The sequence below is a fragment of the Octodon degus genome, unplaced genomic scaffold (assembly GCF_000260255.1).
Source record: "Octodon degus isolate 3935 unplaced genomic scaffold, OctDeg1.0 scaffold00032, whole genome shotgun sequence".
NCBI classification, from domain to species: domain Eukaryota; kingdom Metazoa; phylum Chordata; class Mammalia; order Rodentia; family Octodontidae; genus Octodon; species Octodon degus.
Genome location: NW_004524608.1, coordinates 12,775,908 through 12,795,705, shown reverse-complemented (window position 1 = coordinate 12,795,705; position 19,798 = coordinate 12,775,908). Strand labels below are relative to the sequence as shown.

Here is a 19,798-nt window from a genome sequence, read left to right as displayed (position 1 = left end):
ATTCAAATTATATTTCAGTGCATCAAATGTGTACATAAAATATTTCTTAAAGTGTCAGAATTCTTCCATGGTAAAAAGAGAAGAAAACCAACTGATATGAGCAAGAATATGATCCTATATGGCCAGTCCAGGAAAAGAATGGTGGAAGGTTCACTAAAATGCACAATTCTTCCTAAATTCCCAGTTCCTCTTTCATGGCTAATTTTTAGGAAAAAAAAGAATCATAAAAATCACATATATTTTTCAGTCTCAGTGTACAGTATCTTAAACTCTTCAACTACACAGAACCTTACTGAAATGCGGTCCAGGGGAGAGAGTTACATTACAATTAATGACTCAACATCTTGACTTAGTTGACAAGCATGTCTTTTTAAAGGAATGAAACAGTCTGAAGATACCACATTGTAAATCACTTTCAGCAAGTTCCTTGGTTTAACCCCCACTGTTTTACTTATAATGTGTCATTCTATTATGCTAGCAAGCCAATTCTAGAAACTACCGCTATTGGTGCTTTATGTATTGTGAGTTTTCTAGATCAAGTTAAAAAAGTGTAAGAGATTAAACTCTATTTTTTAAGGGATATGCTCAATGGGAGAAATATTTTTCTACTACTATACATTTCCATGAATGTTTTCTTTCCTTACTTCAAGGAAATCTATGAAATAAAAATTCATTGGATATGATTTTGAGTACCTTTTTAAAATGCAATTCTTAAAACTTCTGATTTTTTTTTTTTTTTTGGAACAGAGATGAACTCAGGCTGTTGCACTTGCCAGGGAAGTGCTTATTCCACTGAGCCATCTCCCCAGCCCCTAAAATGCAATTCTTAAAAGCTAAAAATTCAAATGTTCTACATAATTGTCATTTGTTTTTATTTATGACACCATAAAGCAGTGTCTGCAGCAGTAACCTGATCACTGAGATAAAAAGGATGGCTACTTAATTCCAGGATGGATGAAAATAGCAAAGACACTGATTCAGTTTTAGAGTCACAGGTATAATAGAGATATGCAGAAAAGAATATAACCACTTTAAGCTGTCCATAATAATAGTTGTCTTAATTTCTTACAACAATCAGAAAAACTTAATGTATTCTTGTAAAATCAGTTTTTGACAAACTAGTGGTTTCAGATTAGCACTCGGTTCACTGGGCTTTGTTTGTGGACAGGATGAACAAAGCATGGTTATACTAAGGGAACACAGCAAGAGGAGTAAGCATAGGGTCTGAGAGACACCCCAAGAGCACCTCACCTGTGCTCTCTCCCAGTTAAATCAATTCCAACTTTCTTTTTGTTCAAAGTGAAAAACTTTGTAGTCATTTTTAATTGGTTTGGATCTGAACATGTGCATCTCCATGAGACACCCCCAAATTCACACACACACACCCCCCGCTTCCTATTCCTTTCACAGCCCCTGTCCACGCTGTCTAATCTCTCGCCTCCAACAGCCCTCTCTGTTCCAACTGCCTCAGTATGCTCTGAACTGCTACCAGAGAGGACAGAAGATGATTTACCCTTCTCTTCCAGCCTAAACATCAGCTACTCTACAATTCAAGAATAAACTCTAGACTCCACAACATCTCATCTGCAGCACTAACCATATGCCACAATCTGTGCCTCCTGATACCCTCCCCACCCATGTTCTGTACTCGGGCACCAGCAGCCCTGGCTAACTCAACAGCTCCTGAACATGAAAAAACTCTCTCTGTGCTTTATGATTTTTTTTTCTGTGTATTTTGTTTAGAAAATTTAAGTATTCTCAAAACTCTGGGGCTCTTCTAGAGGCCAGAAGAATACCAGTGGTTAAAGCCCTTGTGAAATTTTCCATATCTTTAAGAGCAAGATGTCATCTCCTCCCTGAAATGGTCTTCTCTGGTCTCCTCACATCAAGGTTAACATAGCTTTTCTCTGGTTTTACAGAATGCCATGGAGAAAAACATTTACTTTATTCTCTCTTAAATTATGGTTGGTTGTTTCTGTCCACAACTTTACTTATTTGCTTTTTTCTGCATCAACTTGTAAGATTTGTACTGCATTCAAAATAGTAAGAAAAACCTTCAGAGAACAACAAAAAAGAAGTGGTAAGGGAATAAAATGTAGCTATTATAACCAGGGGACTAGTTTTATTGCAAAAAGCCAGTGCCTGGCTATCATATCATAAGCTAGATTTAATGTCACACTTGTCTTAAAATCATGTGTTTCTTTAGAAATCTATGGAATAAACGGAAACCAAGCACTGTTTTAGGAAGGAAAGAAGTGTTACACAACGTGGGGGAATAGCAACACTTCATTTTGGTTTAATATCCACAGAATGTTCTTTAAAGTCAGTTGTTGAGACATTGAGGCATGTCTCTGTATGGCTCCTCATGTGCTCCCCACCCCACCACCACTTTGCACTCAGGCACCAGCAGCCCCAGCTAACTTGACAGCTCCGGAACACCAGCCACACAGTAAGATCACACTCGTACACGCAGTGTCTGTGTTGTGGTGATCGGTAGCCACCCAGAGCTGGACAACAGAGACACGGATACCCTAGCTCCCACACATAGCACAAGTACGGACTGACCTTTGCATACAAATACTGTGCTCTGAATCTTTAGAAAGGAGCTTGGTCACAGTAGAAGATTTTCCACACCACACTACTTGTTACATCACAGAATGGATCAAGAGTGGGCTGCATGAGGCTGAAATGAGTTATCTGTGAGTAGCAAGCACAAGTCTCAAGGGAGAGCATGCCACACAGTACGTGAACATGGACTAGTTCACTGACTTTCTCTGCTTTCAAAACCAGAAATGCAGGGGGTGGGGGGATAATTTGTTTCTTAGCTTTAAATGTAGGATTAGATATAACTTAAGCTTATTCTATGAGTTAGGACTTTGAGACGCTAAGAAGGATTAATACTTATTCAGTGACAATTGTGCTCTAGGAGGAGAACCAATTCTTTTCCTCATATTACAGGTTGAACGCCCCTAATTAAAAACTCAAAATCCAAAATCCCAAACATCATGGGTGGCAACATGACACAGGTAGAGAACTTTACATCTTAGTATGTGTGACAGATCACAATCAAAATGCATATACACTAAAACTATTGTGCAAAATTAATTTCATGCTATGTGTATACTACATAACAATTAATTACATCTTCATTAATTAAAAACAAATTAATTTCATCTTCAGCTAGGCTGCACCACCAAAACATAGGATGACCTTATGAGAGAATAAACCTGTGGAGTATCTGGCAAGATAACAGAAATAAAAACACATATATTTAAAGTGTTTCTGGTTTCAAGGGCTTCAGATATAGGATACTCAACCTGAATGATTTAATTATGCTTAGAATGCTTTCAATAAAAGCATTATTTGATCTACTAAATAGGTTGGGGACTGAAAATTAGGTATGTATTTGCTTAGCACAGTGGTAGATAATGCTGGGATTTCAAAAACTAGCAACTCCGACTACAATGATCTCCTAACTCAGGGAGCAACCTGTGAGGCACGTATGCTGCAAGCATTCTATACTATCACACACATGCTGTGTAACAGTGAAACGGTCAGGGAGAACAGAACTGCATGGAAATGCTGCAAGGTACTGAGCACAACAGAGTAACAGAGCAGTTTCTGGTACTTAAAAAAAAGGGGAGGGAGGGGATGTGGGAGGGGAGGGGATGTGGGGTGTGGGAGGGGATGTGGGGTGTGGGAGGGGCAGAGAAGGGTGAGGAGGGGAGGGGAGGGGAGGGAGAGGGCTACCAGTGTGCCCCAAGTGTGAAGGAACTGGGACTGGGCTTTACAGAACTGAGGAAAGGGACAGAGAAGTACCCGAGGTGAGGCAGCAGCCACAGAGTAAGGTTCTCTTGCTTTACAGCAAGGGCACATGAAAGAAGCACTGGACTTGGGGACTGAAGAGCTATGGGTGGGATCAGCACCTGCTCCAAAGCTCCACCCAAGGGGAACAATGCAGCAAAAGGAGTACTGTGTAGAGAAAGAGGTAAAGTTGAGTTTCAGGTTCAAATAAAATATTCAAGCGGAAGTGCGTAACAAGTCTGGGGCAAGCAATGAAGGACCCTAGGAGAGGAGGACCCTGTGGAATATCGGGCAAGGAAAGAATTTAAAAAGGCACAGAGCTGAGAAGGAGAGGTGAACCATAGTGGAGGGAGAAAAAACTAAGAGAAACCAGGACCATTTATGAACCCAGGACAGTTTCAGATGATAACTCCAACACAAAATACCACTAGGAGAGCAGGCAGGCAGGAAAACCAAAACAATGACACCTTCAACTCATTTATCTACAAAGTGCACCTGAGCAATCTAGAAAGTTTACTAATATTTATATGACAAACACAAATAGCGCAGTCTGCTTAAGAGACTTTCAGTGATCTCTTAACATCACATCTGCTTTTCCACTGTCATTTCTTCTAACATTCTATTCCAAACACAGCTCTTCTCAAAAAAAATTAAAAAGTTTTCTTTCCATGTTTAAAATCTTTATATTATACTTGCACTTAACCTTCACACATTGTGTGTGTGGCGCTAGGCTACACTGTAAACATTCATGGGTACTTTTTTTCCATCTCTCTGTTACATGGAAAAGATTCAAGCCACCTCAGCCTCCCTGAGCCAAATCATGTTTCAATTGTTGCCTTTTCTCTCAATCTAGTTTCATCGGGTCACTTTGTAACTTAGTGCTAGATTTCTAGTTGTAATGTGTTTTTCTCTTTTTTAGAGGTATAGATTTGCATCTGCCTTTTCTGTGAAATTTCTGATACCCACTTTTCTAAAATCTCTAATTATGTCCACTGGGTTTTTCAGCCCTATGATGAGTGCCTTTCTCATAAGGTTCTTGTCACTTCCATGTCATCAACTAAGAATCCTTTATTGGAAACAATTACATCCACAACAGGAATACCCTTTTACACTTTCCCACATTTTAAGATACAAGACTGTTAGCAAACCCAAATCTGGTATTCGATTCTCTGTGTTAAATTGAATGAAGCTTCCAGCAGATCCTGAGATAGCGACCCTTAGTATTGATATGTCTTGCCTCAGAACAATACAAATCAAGAAACTGTTGTCAGAGCTTAATATCCAACCTGGGATTTTGTAAGCGCCTTTCCTTTTTTAAACGCAGTGTGGGGGGCAAACAGCTATTGCTGCTATGAATGACGGCAAAGAGCATAACATTTACTCATGTGAAGAAAATCCATGTATATCAAAGAGATCAACAAGAAAAAAGGAATAAATATTCCAGGAAAAATGATAAAATGCTATTCAACTCTGTTCAGAATGCATGTGATTCAATAATAAAATTACTGGCTCAATTTTTCAAGCACATAGTTACTGTACACGAAGCATAACACTGCTCCATTATCTTACAGCTACTGAGCTGGCTCCTGATGGCAATGCTCACCTTACATAATTCAAAATCAGCTGAGGAATAATTTGTCATTTGAAATTTTCTCCCTCTATCTTCCATCTCAAGAATTTAAGAGTGTGCTTCAATCTTTTGTTTCCTACAAAGTTGTATTTTTAGCTCACTAGACTTTATGGCGCTCTATCTACCTGTAATTATGCTGCAGAAGCATAAGAAGACGCCAATGAAAGGCCAGCAGCAGACAAGATAGCAGGAGGCCTATTAGTGGTCTTAAACAGCTGCAACGAGGCAGGACACGCCTGGCAGGGTTCCTGCTACCTCTGGCCAGGCATGACAAACCCCAAGAGCTGGACTTGCTTTCAGAGTAAGTCCTACAGCAGGGCATTATTTCACTATCCTGAAAGCCAAAGGGCTAGAGTCAAAATTCAAGAAGCCTTCATCAAAAGGGAGAAATGAGAAAGGCAGAGGGAAAGAGTTGGGAGTGGTAGCCTTCTAGAAAGCTTTCCAGGGGACCCAGGGAGATGGCTCAGTAGAATAAGAGCTTCCCTGGCAAGCATAAGGGCCTGAGCTCAATCCCTCGTTCCACCAAAAAAAAAAAAAAAAAAAAAGAAAGAAAGAAAAGAAACCTTTCCAGATCTTACAGGGCCACCACCTACTGCCCCACCCTTTCTCTCCAAACAAGGCAAAACAACTCCCACACCTCCTTATGGAAGGCCAAATGTTGCTTTTGGTTCCAGCTTAGAAATATTGTGCAAGTTCATTTTAAAAGGTTTTTTAAGTAATGAATCTGCACTTTACTCAGGGCAAGAAACATGAGATGTTTCAAATACATTTTAGAACAAGAATACTTTTTAGGGAATAGAAAACATTTCATAGTAGAAATAATCTTCCATAGTTACGCAAAATTCCGTTTGTAAAGGATCATTACTATATTCACATATAATGCTATGGCTTGTGTCTAGATTTTCCCCCAAAGCTTCATGCAGTCGTAACTGGGGCTTTTCCAGAGGTAGCTGAATCTAAAGTATGTGACTGATTTGTGATGTAATGCTAGGATTAAGGGTGCAGCGATTAAGGGTGGGTGACTGCCGGATCAGTCCACTGACTAGATCGGCACTGCCCTAATTCTGGCAGTATGGATACACTATAAGGGACAGAAAGGGGCTTGTCTTGTCCCTTGTTGCTTTGCTACCTGCCACCTGCCATAAACTGTTTCTCTTCTGCAATGTCACCCTGTCTTAGGGCGAGCCGGTCATGGACTGAAACCTCAAACACCTGTAAGCTAAGCCTTTCCTCCTTTAACGTTGGCTGTCAGGTATTTTGTCTCAGCAACAAGGGAAGTAATTAAGACATATAAAAAGCATTGTTATATGTGTGTTTATCACTCAGTGAGATTTGATCTTAGTCATTATAAAATGCACTATATACAGTACTTTGGCTTATTTTAGATGAGTACTTTTTGACTCAACTGAGTTAATAGGCGAGCAGCACACTTGTATGGTTCTATTCATCAACAATGTTAGCATATAATGCAAATTTACTTTGGAACTTTACGATTATGCACATTTTTCTTCAGGAAATGGCAGTTCTTAGTCTCACATGGATAAGTTTAAGGCCAGCCAGACCATAATCTACAGGTGCTCATAGAGTCAGTCCCAGCAGAATTTCAGACCTTTCTATACTTTTATGATGAGGTTAGGTGGTGTGCTGCCTTTCTGACAAAAAATGACACCCATACCTTCTCTAACAGGAAAGACCAACCCCTAGAGATATGCCCATGAAAAACGAGCACTCCTAAGCACCTACCCCATACATTTTTTAAAAAAATCAATTTTACTTCTCATATGCCAGTAAACTTAAATTCTACTGAGGAAATGCTCCACTTTATAACGCCTGCTGTTATACAGGCATTCCACTAATGTTGATGCTCACTAGACAAGGGTTCATTGACTTAAAACCTAGAAACTCTTTTCACTGTGACACTGAAGATCCATAACTTTGTCTTATAAACAATGACACAATTTACGTAGTCAATAATATGATCAGGTAAATATTTAGCAGCTAAAACTACACACAAGTAACTATACTTACGGTTGACAGAGCTTCACCAGGTCCTGGTCAGTGGTGTTCGGGGGCAGGCCTCGGATGTAGAGGTTTGTTTTGCTTAGCTGATCCCATCCTGAGTTACTACTGCTGCTACTGTTGTTATTACTGCTGGTGGTGCTGGGACTAGGAGGGGCCATGGGGTGCGCTGGGACCAGAGACTGCTGCAAAGCAAAGACCAGGAGTGTCAGACCACCAGGGGGAAGGGATCGGGCACCATTATAGGCCATTTGAGCTCCAAGATAAAAAGAAGTTACCACGGTCTAAATTCAGGTTATCTTCGGCTACTTTGATGCACAAATTTTAATTTACACCTACAATACAATCTATTCTTTTCACACACACACACAAAAAAAAATCCCTGTCCTGCAACATGAAATAGGATTTTATGTACTCCCTATGTGCCAGGAGTGGTGGCACATGCCTATAAACCCAGCACTCTGGAAGACTAAGGCAGGAAGATTGTATAATGGAGCCCAGCCTGGGTCACTTGGTGACTTAGCAATACCTTGTCTCAAGATAAAAAATGAGTAAGGGCCAGGGATGTAACACAGTATGAAGACCTGAGCTCAATACCCAGTACTGCCAAATAAAAGACAAACCAAACTGTTGTATCTTAAATGTGATTTAATTTACTGACATTTTTAAGGAACACATTTCTGAGACACAAAATTAATTTGTATAATGTCAGATGATAATATCATCTTAATATTCAGTCATTTATAAATCACTAGACTTGAAAAGCCTTTCAAATTCTGAAGAACATTTGACGGAAAGATGATCATTTTATTAAGAGGATGCTTTAAGTTAGTCTTCAAGTATAAGAAAGCTAGTTTACATCAAATAGGGAGGAATTCACCTAGTGCAACAGGCACATGGCTTCAATGAGACTTCTAGGTAAGATTCGCAAGCACACCATTCTCTAACAAATCTTGTGAAATTTAATCTACAGGAGAACATTGTAGTAGTTGGAAATCTTCCCAGATTGGGTAGCAACTGCCTCAACTCCCCAAAAGCCTGCAAACAAAGGGTTTGGTGTGGTTTCACCAAGTGAAGCCACCTAGGAAGACTGACTGAGGATGGACTCACACCAGATAATTATCTGTGAACCAACAGAAGGAAACCACAGTTCTCTGCTCCTATGTCACACACATGGCTTTTAAGGAAGTGAATGGGCTTAGATTGAGACAGGAATGAGCACAATCTGAGGTGGTTTCACAGCAACATTGGGTAATTTCATAGCCAAGAGAGGAGTTTTTCCTCACATCTTTTAAACAGTAAATGCACTAACCCAAGGAAACCATCTCTACTAACAGTTTAAATGTATAAAATGAAGTAGTCACTAAGCACTCAACAATTTCAATTCCTACAACTTGACTTTTACTAACTACAGACAAGAAAATGAGGCAACACTGGGGGAGTGGCTCAGTGCTAAAGCCCTTGCTTAAAAAGTGCAAATCCCTGAGTCTGATCCCTAGCACCTCAAACAAACAAACAAACAAACAAACAAAACAAAAACAAACAAAAAGCCTTTGATAGCAAGGATAGGACTTGGAGAAGAAGGCTGAAAGAACCATGGATCAGGTCCATCCCCAGCTCCTCCAGGGACTGCACGGACACAAAGCAAGGTCACTGAGGGCTGTGTTCCAAGTCTTCCTCCACTCTAACATCTGCTTTGTCTCAGGAGGAAATGAGAGTGCAGGGCGTTCACTTGTACATTATAAGAACACTGTGGATATAACTTACTGGAGATTTGCACATGAAAGCAGTAGGTTTCGCGCATTTATTTTTGATAAAAGAAATACAATCATAGCTTATATTTATAATGTACACTGCTGACTTAATATATGTTTGACCAACATCCTATGTGTCAGAGTAGTATCTCTCCCTGGTGGAGAGGAATTAAACAGCCGGTGCCATCCGCTTCCTGCTGGGAAGCCCTGTTGGGAAATGAAATCTTGCAGACTTTGGTCCCAGGAAGGAGAACAGGGTTGTTGGATGGACCCACCCATTAATGGCCTCATGTTTCTGATGACTCCTATCTACAACAAAATTTAAATTTAGATCTTATCCAAGTATCAACTCTTTCTCAGAGCTAGCTAAAGACAATGATACCTAAAAGACAGAGTCACTGAAGTGTTATGGGTTGTCAATTTAATTTTTCAGTACATATAAATCTCCATCAAAGATTAACTTTTAAGAACTCCTTCAACTTAAAAATGTAGGATTCAAGAAATGTAGACATAATAAATATGTTTACTCTTAAAATAGTCAGAAATGGTGAATAATGGTTTTAACAGTATGAGTGACAATCACGGATACTGCCTGTTTACTGTGTGCCACGGTGTGCTGTGTGGCTTTACATGTATTGTCTTACTAAATCCAATGAGACAGGTACAGCATTGTTCTCCCATTTTGTGGATTAGGAAACTGAGTTTTGGGAAAAGAAGAAGAGTAATTTGTCAAGGTCATACAGTAACTAGGTAGCAAGGCTGGAATTTGAATATACATCTGCTAGACAACAATGCCAGGGTCTTCAAACAGTACCCTAAGTGGTATTTCAAAATACCTTCAATATCCTAAATGCCCCATAATGGCTTTTTTTGTCCAATTTCTTTGCCCATCTTTCTTGCCAAAAGAGTACCAAAAAGATGTCTTTGGTTAAATTAATAAGCACACAGTCAACTAATGCCTTAAAAACCAAAATGATGCAGGGTTTGGAAGCCACACCTGTAATCTCAACGTTGGGAGGGCAAGGAGGGTCAAAATTTTGAGTCAAGCCTAGGCAACTGAGTGACTTAGAGAGACCCTATTCTAAAAATATAGAAAACAGAGGGCTGTGTAGCTCGGTTCCAAGGTCTTAGGTTCAATCCTCACTACTGGAAAACCAAACCAAACCAAACCAAACCAAATCAGGTTTTAGCTTTAAAAAAGAAAAATTGTCTTAAAAATTATACTTTATTAATCTTTTCATTAAAGGATTGATTGTGAGGGGACCAGAGGTATATAGCTCAATGGTAGAGCAAAACCTTTGCATGTGATGTCACATGCAGAAAAGAATAAATTAATTAGTTTTGACAGCCTATATGGGGAACAGTACTGAATTTCATCAAAAATTAAAAATAGAACTACCACATGACCCAGCTATCCCTTACTGGGTATATGTCCAAAGGAAATGAAGTCAGTCTGTTAAAGAGATACACACACCCTCATCTTCATTGCAGCACTAGTCACAATGGCCAAGAAATGGAAATAACCAGAGTAGCCATCAACACTGAGCAGATGGAGAAAATGTGGTTTACACAATGGAAAATGACTCACCCACAGAAAGGGTGAAGCCCTGTCATTTGGGACAAGGCTGGAATGGGAGATCCTCATGTTAAGTGAAATAAGCCAGAAACAGAAAGAGAAATACCACGTGATCTCACCCTGTGGAACTAAACAAGTCAATCTCATAAAAGCTGAGAGTATGGGGCTGGCTACTGAGGGTTGGGGAGAACAGGAGGACAGGAGAGATGGGGAAGGGCTCACTAAAGGGTATGATGTTATAGTCAGATAAGCTCAAGAGGTTCTGATGCGCTACTGCAGAGCAGGGTAGCTACAAACAATATTAATGAACTATGCAGCTCAAAAAGTTAGAAAAAGATTTTGAAAGTTTTCCATATAAAGAAATGATATATGTTTGAAGAGCTAAATGCATTTAATCTGATTTAAACATTATACAATGTATACATATATTGAAACATCACATTACTAGTATATAGGCTATTATGGTCTTAGGTTGTTATAACTAAATTTAATAAATTTAAGTAACTGATGATTGAGAATAAATTCTACATGTAATGCATTCTATACATACTTCTTAAAAATCTATTACAGCTAAACTAGACTAGCTAGACTATAGCTAGAATTAGTGGGAAGGCTTAACTTGAAGTAGTAAAGAACTAAACCCTCCTAGATTGAAATGCAAGTACTGACTAGTCTTTAAAATTTGAGAATTTGATAAATTGAAAGCAATTATACTTTGTGCCTATAAAGCACAAATGGCAAGTAAAAGAAAAAAAAAGGAAGAGAGGGAAGTACTACATATAAAGAATGATTTTTACTCTATTTTCATCACTGGCTGACCTTTTCAATTCTGCTCTCAAACCCCCTAAGCTTCCTTGGAATTTGTAAAGACTTCCTATGGATAAAGGTTGTAGCTAGTTTGAACACATTCAATCTAGGGAAACCAGTTGCCAAACAACCATGGTGAAGTGTTCATGCAGGTCCACAAAAAATCCGACAGATCTATCTTGGCCTTCTCCAGCCTCAACTTTCACCTGGTTGAGGTAGGATAATCAGGCTACATTCGTATTGCTCCCTGGGCAGAGAAAACAGGTTAATTCAATTTTCTTGTTAACATGTCTGGGCTAATCTGAATGCCGAATTTGATAGAAAACAGTCAGTGGTGAATAAACGGGGTGACTGTATTGGCAGACCCTCACCATCCCTGCAGCAGTGCATGACACCAGGAGAAACACTACTCTTTAGTGCTCACAAGAACTTCCTGTGTGGGCAGCACTCGGTGAGCACTTCCTGTATAGGCAGCAGTCAGGGAGGAAGGACTTTCTGTGTGGACAGCATTCAGAAATCACTTCCTGTGTGGACAGGCATGATATCTCCGCCTTGCCAGGAAGCTCAACTAGGACAACCACACTAAAACTCTGGGTCAACTGGCACACAGCAGGGACACACAGGCTGATTCCATCTCTCTCTCCTCCACACACCCTTCTGCCCAACACCACATTTACTTCCTTCTACATAAATGCAAGCTGGTAAGTCCTTTACAGAAGAAGCAAAGTTAACTATAAGAAAAACTAAAATAAATTAGTAATTATGTACTGTTGATTTTTATTCAGTGAAGGCAAATGAAACATGCAACCATGTTATTTTAGTCTATTGTGTCATTTCATTCCTATTAGTAATAAGAATTGTGCTCTGACCAATCTTATATCCTCCTCTTCCCCTTACTTGGCAACTTCCTGAGGAATTCTAGTACATTTTAAAGACAAAGACGATTTAGAATTTGCTTTTTGATTTCCCTCAATTCTTTACAGCTATGATCTTGATAGTTACGGTTCTAATTTTCACCTCTGATACAGCATCACACGGCCCTAAACAGGAGTGAGTGTTAACTATCAACTATTTCTTTTATCCAGAAGGAAAATATCACTACAGTTGCTCCTGAGAACAGAGAGAACTTATGGAATATTATCAAGAGGACACAATATGACAGCAAGCCTGGAGCACACCAGTTCAAATTCTTGCACGCTAATTGCTATATACTGGTGTAATCTCTTTAGCTTTCAAATGCAATAGAAATGTAACAACTTAAGGAAATGATCAAACAAGGTGGGGAGGGAGACACTCAAGTGGGCTGATTTCATAACACATTCTCTTTGCTTTCTTTCACAAGGGATGGTGGATGGAAAAGTGATGTTCTAGAGTAAGGAGCTAGAAAAACAAAACTGAGAAATACAAGATGAACTGATGAGTGATGAGCATGAAGCTGGCAGGAAGCAGATGCACTTCCAGGTATGGGAATGACTGAGGCCAGGGCATCAAGCCACTTAGTTCAGTGAAAAAGAATATTGTTTCTTTACACAAAAATCTGTATCAATGACTTATACTGTGGAAGTGAGAGAGAGAAGCTCATTTGATACAAGGAAATTAAAGTCAAAAATCACAGTTGATTAGTTAGTGGAACTGTTTCTCATACTTCCAATGTCTGTCCTTCGGAAATAAGCTTTGCAACCATTCAAGACTATGAAACTAACTACAGTAATAGTTACATGTTTTTATGGGATAACATCTGTCCCCAAAGAGGGGTTCATGTTACATTAATTATTCAAATAAAATCTAAAAAGCAAAACTATCAAATGAACTTCACAATGAATTCTCCAAGATGCCAATCAAAACTGATCCTTATATGTAAAACTACCATGTCAAAATAGAAATTTCTTCACTTAAATTTATAAATAAAGTGTAATTTTCTTAGGCAGCAAATAAGTTTCAAAACCAATTAATAGGACAATTTCAATAATACATTGCATATTATTGTCTTCGTAGTGGTTATTCATAGTACAAGATGCAGACATGATAGTCCAAACTATAGTCCAAACATTAGTAGTACAAATCTTTTTCCTCATCGAATTAAGAGAAAGTAGCTATATATATATATATATATCTTAACTATTTTGTATATACAGATACAAAATGGTCCTTCATTTGTATCCCCTTTTTTTGTTTAGTTTTGTCAGAGATGGGGTATTCCATTGCCATTTAAATACTGTAGGTGTGTAAATTCAGCAAAATAATCCACTATAGTCCAATAGTCCATAATAGTAGTGGGTTATCTGTAGGACTGGCAATGTCAGAAGTTGTTGAGTTGAGCCTTTTACAGCTCAGCATATTAATATGGCTTTACTTTTTATACCTCATTTTTATACTTTTCTGCGGATGGTTAAGAGCAAAATAAGGCAAGACCTATATAACAAGAAATATAACTTTTGTATCTGCCAAGGTCAGTCAGATCCCCTCAGGATTTAGCCTGAAACCCTGTACCGCAGTTTGTAGATCCTTTGTCAGTGTCAGCCATGTGGATGAGTCATGGCCATTGCCTGGCCAATTTGCTCTCTGTGAAAGCCTGAGAGAATGTTTTCTCTCCATGTGAGCTGCAGCCATAGTCTTTTTTATTTTTTAATTTTTTTTGGTAGGCAGCAAATAAATTTAAGATTTGCATTGTTGAATACATGACTGAATACACAGAGACATGTTACAGATATAAGAAGCACCTGAAAAGGAAAATCAGGTACAGTAGGCAACAGGATCACAAGTTTGAGTCTTATATGGATAACTTAGAGAGACCTGGGCTCAAAACAAAAAATAAAAAGGGATGTAGATACAGCTCAGTGTCAAATTCCCAGGTTCATTTTCCAGTAACAAAGAACAAAACAGAACAAAAATGGGGAGGAGAGCGGTCTTTAGAAAGTATGGAGCTCAGACAAATTCTCTGGAATAGAGGTATTATTTGTAAACAGAGTAAGAAAAAGAAAGGCATGGCAGAAAACACATGTATGGCTTTTAAGGTAAAAAGATCTCTCCAGATCCCACAAAGAAACCAGATTCTTTAGTCCTGTGCTCTTGTAAGGAAAAACCCAACAGTTTCCCTTCCTCCAGTGTTTCTTCCATGAATCCTAGAAACTCACCTGGTTACCTACTGAGAATCCCTGGCCAGGACACAAAGCAGGCTCTTTAGCTATTTGTTCTGTATAGTTTTTGTAATACCTTTCAATAACTTTTCAAGGATGTGTGTATTAAAGAGTTAAAGATCAACATAAAGACACCCAATCAAAGACATTAAACTGAAGTTATTCTCCAGGAAAACAAGAGAGCCAAGAAAGAGGGAGGCTTAAGGGAAATGGTTTCAAAACTTCCTCGCCAAGGAACACATTCATTAGAGAAGAAAAACTCTTCATAGAGGCTGTTCAGCCTTGTGTACCCTTAACTGCGTCACACATTGGTTGGTACAGTTTTTGAAAATAGTAAGAATTCAACCAAGGGAAGACCAGGGAGGAGAGTGGATGACAGAGCAAAGCACAGAAAGGTTCAAGGCAGCTTCTCAGGGTGGGTTGGGGACCGAGTGAGCGGAACATTAATGCCAAGACATTAGTAATAAATGGAATGACAAATCTGAAAGGAAGGTGAAACTGAAGTGGAGGGATTAGCCAAGATACAGGCAGGAAAGACCACTGTTCATGAAGCCAGTGAAACATCTGACCTAGCTGGTTCAGAGGAAGCTTAAAATGGTCATGTTGGGGATGGACACAGTAGAAAAGCAGAAAGAAGAGCTTAGAAAATATAAATCTGAATATGAATGAGAAAGGTTACTCCAGAGTCTTCTAGGAAGAAAAGAGCATGGAAAGAAAATAAATGTGGCTTGAGATATAGCTCAATGGTGGAATGCTTGCCTCACACACTCAAGGGCCAGGCTGGATCTCCAGCAATCAATCAGTCAATCAATCAATCAATCAATCAATCAACCAATCAATCAGTACACAGGTAGTTGTAATGGTTGATACACTGTGCCAACTTGAGAAGTTCAGAAATTTAAGTCATTCATCAGGGTGCCCAGGTCCTCACTTTGTAAATATCTTTATCCTGTGCAAGAGGAGGGCATAGAGCTGGTGTGAGTGCTACACCTGCCCCCAGGGCAAGCAGCCTGCTTATGATATGAGGGAGAAGAAGAAGCCTGTCACCCTTTTTTGCTCTGGTCACTTTGCTGTCTTCTGCCGCCTTGAACCACTACCCCTCTATCAGGCTGGCACATCACCCTGCCTTGGAGCCAGCTGATTGTGGGCTGAAACCTTCACACACTGGGCTAAAAAAAACCTTTCCTCCTTAATTTTGGGTGTCCAGCCTTTTGATTCAGGGAGAGAAAAGTAACTAAGACAGTAATAGATAAATACGATAAAGTTAAGAGGAAATCTTATGAGAAACTTAAAGCTAAGAAAAAAATCCCCTTTCCCTTTACAAAAAGAAATATTACTACATAGGAAAGTCAGAATATTGAGAATCAAGTTCCACCTGGGCCAGGAACTGGAATGAAAGTCACAGCTTGGCTTCTCATGTGTGAAATGAACACCAGGGAGCAGATCTCTAACCAGCTCTGAAATTCTATGCCTGGACAGTGCTCTTGTCTAGACAGCGTTTCTTGTCTGGATGATGCTGTCTGCTAACTGCAGGTAAGGCAAATCAAAGCACAAACCTGCCAGCCCCTAAGTACACTTACCATTCTGCCAGACAACCAGAGTAAGACAGCAAGAGGCTAACCCAGTAGATGCAGGAGTGATTTCTGTTAACACCTTGAAGTTTTTGACCAACAAAAGAAGACACCGTAGAGCTGTTTTCCTGCATCCCTTGGGCCAGCACCAACTCTGTTGGGTCACAGATGATTCTCTATGAAGACTCTAAATGCATAAGGCATTCTAAATTACAGCTAAAGCTAAAGGCACAAATGTGAAACAAAATTGCATGAAGTTCGGAGCTCTGGAAACTGGAACACCATTAAGGTGAAAACAGAACTATACAGGTACCACTGTCTTAGTAACTTAGATCTATGGAAACTTTAAGCAGCTTGTCATCCTTGTGCCTCAACATGTAATGAGCACAAAAGGCCATACATCATTCTGTTCACTCTTTTATTCATAAAGGATTGTGTAATAGTTCCCAGACCACCTTAAAAGAATACTCCAAACAATAAACAAATTACATGCCAAACAACCAGCTGTTTAAGCCCAGTAAACATAAAATACTACTCAACTTCAGGTGTGAAATTATAATTGACTCTGACTGGAATGCAGGTATACATTCAGAGGTCTAAATGAGGGATTTCCAGATCTGTACTAGTTTTATTCCTTAGCACAGAGCCTTGTGAAGGAGAAATAGGAGGCCCTCCCCCTTTTTTATGCAAGATAAACTGAAATAAGGAAGAGTTCCACAGGGAAGTGAAACACTGCTTCCACCATGACAGACAGAACAACTCTGCAATGTTCTGAACTTCCTACCCTCCTCCCACCCTATGGAGTTAGGATTACAGGGCAAACAACCTCCTTCTAGTTGTTACAGTACAGTTTGTATATAGTAGATTTTTTTCTTGTAAGTGAATTATTATTGACAGTGCAAAGCTGTCAGGGTGGAAATCACTCATTGTAAAGCATACTTTCTCCACATTCAACAGTACTCATGGAAACTATTAAAAGTGATTAAACCTTAAATAAAAGATCCAAACCTATTTACATCACTTCACAAATTAGGTCATAGAGAAATTATCTGTACTTTCAGGAACTGAACTAACAGCATCTGAAATCTTACCAACCTGAGGGCCAGAGATATAGCTCAGTGGCTTAAGCACCTGCCTGGCAAGTGCAAGGTCCTAAGTTCAATCCCCTCCTCAATACAAAGAAATCTCACCATTCTGATCATCATCATCCACAAAATCATGTCCGACAACACTGTAATTTCTATGCAAAGTAAAATATCAACAGGAAAGAATTTTCACTTAGTACAAATCAAAGCTTGTTTGCATTTGTTTGTTTCTTATGGTATGATCCAGATGTTTTTATCTTTGACACAATCTGCCAAATTATAGAAAGTGAATGTTAGTGGCATACAGTTTCTTTTTTTTACTGTTATCAGTCAATGTATTTCTACATACATGTCTGTGCATATAAAGAAAGAGAGCTTAGAAACTAACTCCTCGCCCTAGATTTCCACCCTGTACATATACAGGCACAGACACATAAAACTGAAACAGAAGTTTGGTGAAATAGTGCCTTTTTTTACTATATGCAATGTACCCTAACATATCTTTCCTAGTTCGTTTTGTTCAGAAACACTGATAATGACTTACACATTGATTTGGGACCCACAATGATGTTGCCATCTGCAGGGTGAAAACAGTGCTATGTGCCATGTACCAAACTAATGTTAATATTATTCAAATGCATTGTTTAAATATAGATTTTTGACTCAGGCCTTTAGGGTGGAGACTTTCTACCAAGTTCTGGGCAATATAAAATTCTGGCTCTCCAGAACATAGACTCAGAACATTTGTGCATTTAGAGGTCAGGCATCAGAATGGTGAGCAGTCCGACACTCAGTTCATACACTTGTATTTTTCCTATATTCTTTCTTTCATTATTTTTTTTTCATGATGTATCTTTTACCTTTTCCGCACATAACAAAACATGTAATCATTCACTGTCTATGGCTATTCCAGGTTAACCTAACTTGTTATCTGTGAGTTCCTAAAACGGGTTTCATAAATCTCTTCTCTCCTAAACGCACAGAACAAAAAGATGACACCTACCACAAGGAAATGCTTAGGAGGAAAGTCATTCCAAAGTAAAAACTGGTTCTGGAGACTTCGTACTTAGTGCCCAGGAGAAAGGAGCTGCTCTCTGCTTCACTAATGCCTGACCTACAGCTGCTAAAGCTTTCCAGAGCAAAAAAAAAAAAAAAAAAAGAAAGAGAAGAAAAGCAGGCCAGAGCCCTAACTGCTGCCTGAATAGAGCAGAAGGAACAAAGGCAGTTACATTAGGATCTCAGAGTTAAGGAAACAGACAGTAGCAGAATCTAGGGTCCAGAGCACCCATATATTATCAAATAACTTTTCCTAAAGCAGAAAAAATTGTAGGGACCAGACAATAAAAAAGCTAAAATTTCTGTTTCTTTATAAAGACAACTTGAGATCTCTCTCTCTCTGATGTAATCTCAAAACAGTATTCTCTGCCCAGTTTAAAAATGAGGGCACAGAGCAAAAACTCTAAAAGAGAAATGTTAGACTCATTTATTTAAGATCAGAACCAGACTACTTCTAGTATGAAAAATGATTTAGAAAAGAAAAGACAAGCTTGCTTTATTCTGGTACACAGGAGGAGGGCAGGGGCACTTGCCCACCAGTTCACGGCAGAGGGTAACAGCAGCCTCTGGGCTCTCCCCAGGGGCTCCCAGCTGTATAAAAATTGTTCAAATTAAAATATCATCATTGAGGCCGGGGAGATGGCTCAGTAGAATAACTGCTTCCCTGGCAAGCACAAGGGCCTGAGTTCAGTCCCCGGTTCAAAAAAAAAAAAAAAAAAAAAACAAACCTTCCATCATAGGCAGACTAAGAACAGTCAAATCTAAAGGACTGCTTAATCCTGCCTAGATATTTTAAAAATATAATATGTAAATCATAATTATTGAATTTATCCACTAAATCTTAAATGGGTGAGCTAGAAATACATATTGAACCTCTCCCTGCATCACAAGCTCTAACTCCATCTTCATTATCCCTTACTGTAGACGTCAATTTTACCTTATAATACTATGCAAATCCTCCTTTAGATTTAGAAATTCATAGAACACTAGAAACAATATTTTTCCCATAGTAGGTAAGTTGAACTCTGTTAACTACTATAGTTGGGCTTACATTATTTTATCTTTTAAGAAAAGTTATCTAAGCAGTCTTTAAAAGTAGTGAAATAAGTGGCTGGTCAGAGAGCTCAGTGGACTAAAGTGCCTGCTTAGGCAGAGTAGAGTGGCTGGGGTTTGCCCCCGGGGGGCACACTAAGACTGGGCATCATGGTGCGCACCTATAATCCCAGCATTTGGTAGGTTGAAAATAGGAGGATCACTGAGTCTAATTTATGTAGTGAGACCCTGCACACCCTGTAGATCCTGTCCTAAGTTAAAATATAAATAAATAAATAATAAAAATAGTGAAATAAGCAAAAGCCA

The 19,798-nt window shown here is 39.1% G+C and overlaps 1 protein-coding gene across 11 annotated transcripts in view; it reads right to left on the bottom strand.

The window, feature by feature from the left end:
• Rbms1 (RNA binding motif single stranded interacting protein 1) overlaps window positions 1-19,798 on the bottom strand; it is a 215,789-nt gene that overhangs the window by 80,407 nt on the left and 115,584 nt on the right. For 9 of the 11 annotated variants that reach the window (XM_023713727.1, XM_023713730.1, XM_023713732.1 and 6 more), the window contains exon 2: window positions 7,463-7,638. In XM_023713727.1, coding sequence (XP_023569495.1) covers window positions 7,463-7,638 — 176 coding nt within the window. The remainder of the gene's footprint in view (window positions 1-7,462; window positions 7,639-19,798) is intronic. The other 2 variants (XM_023713728.1, XM_023713731.1) reach the window with 1 other exon arrangement.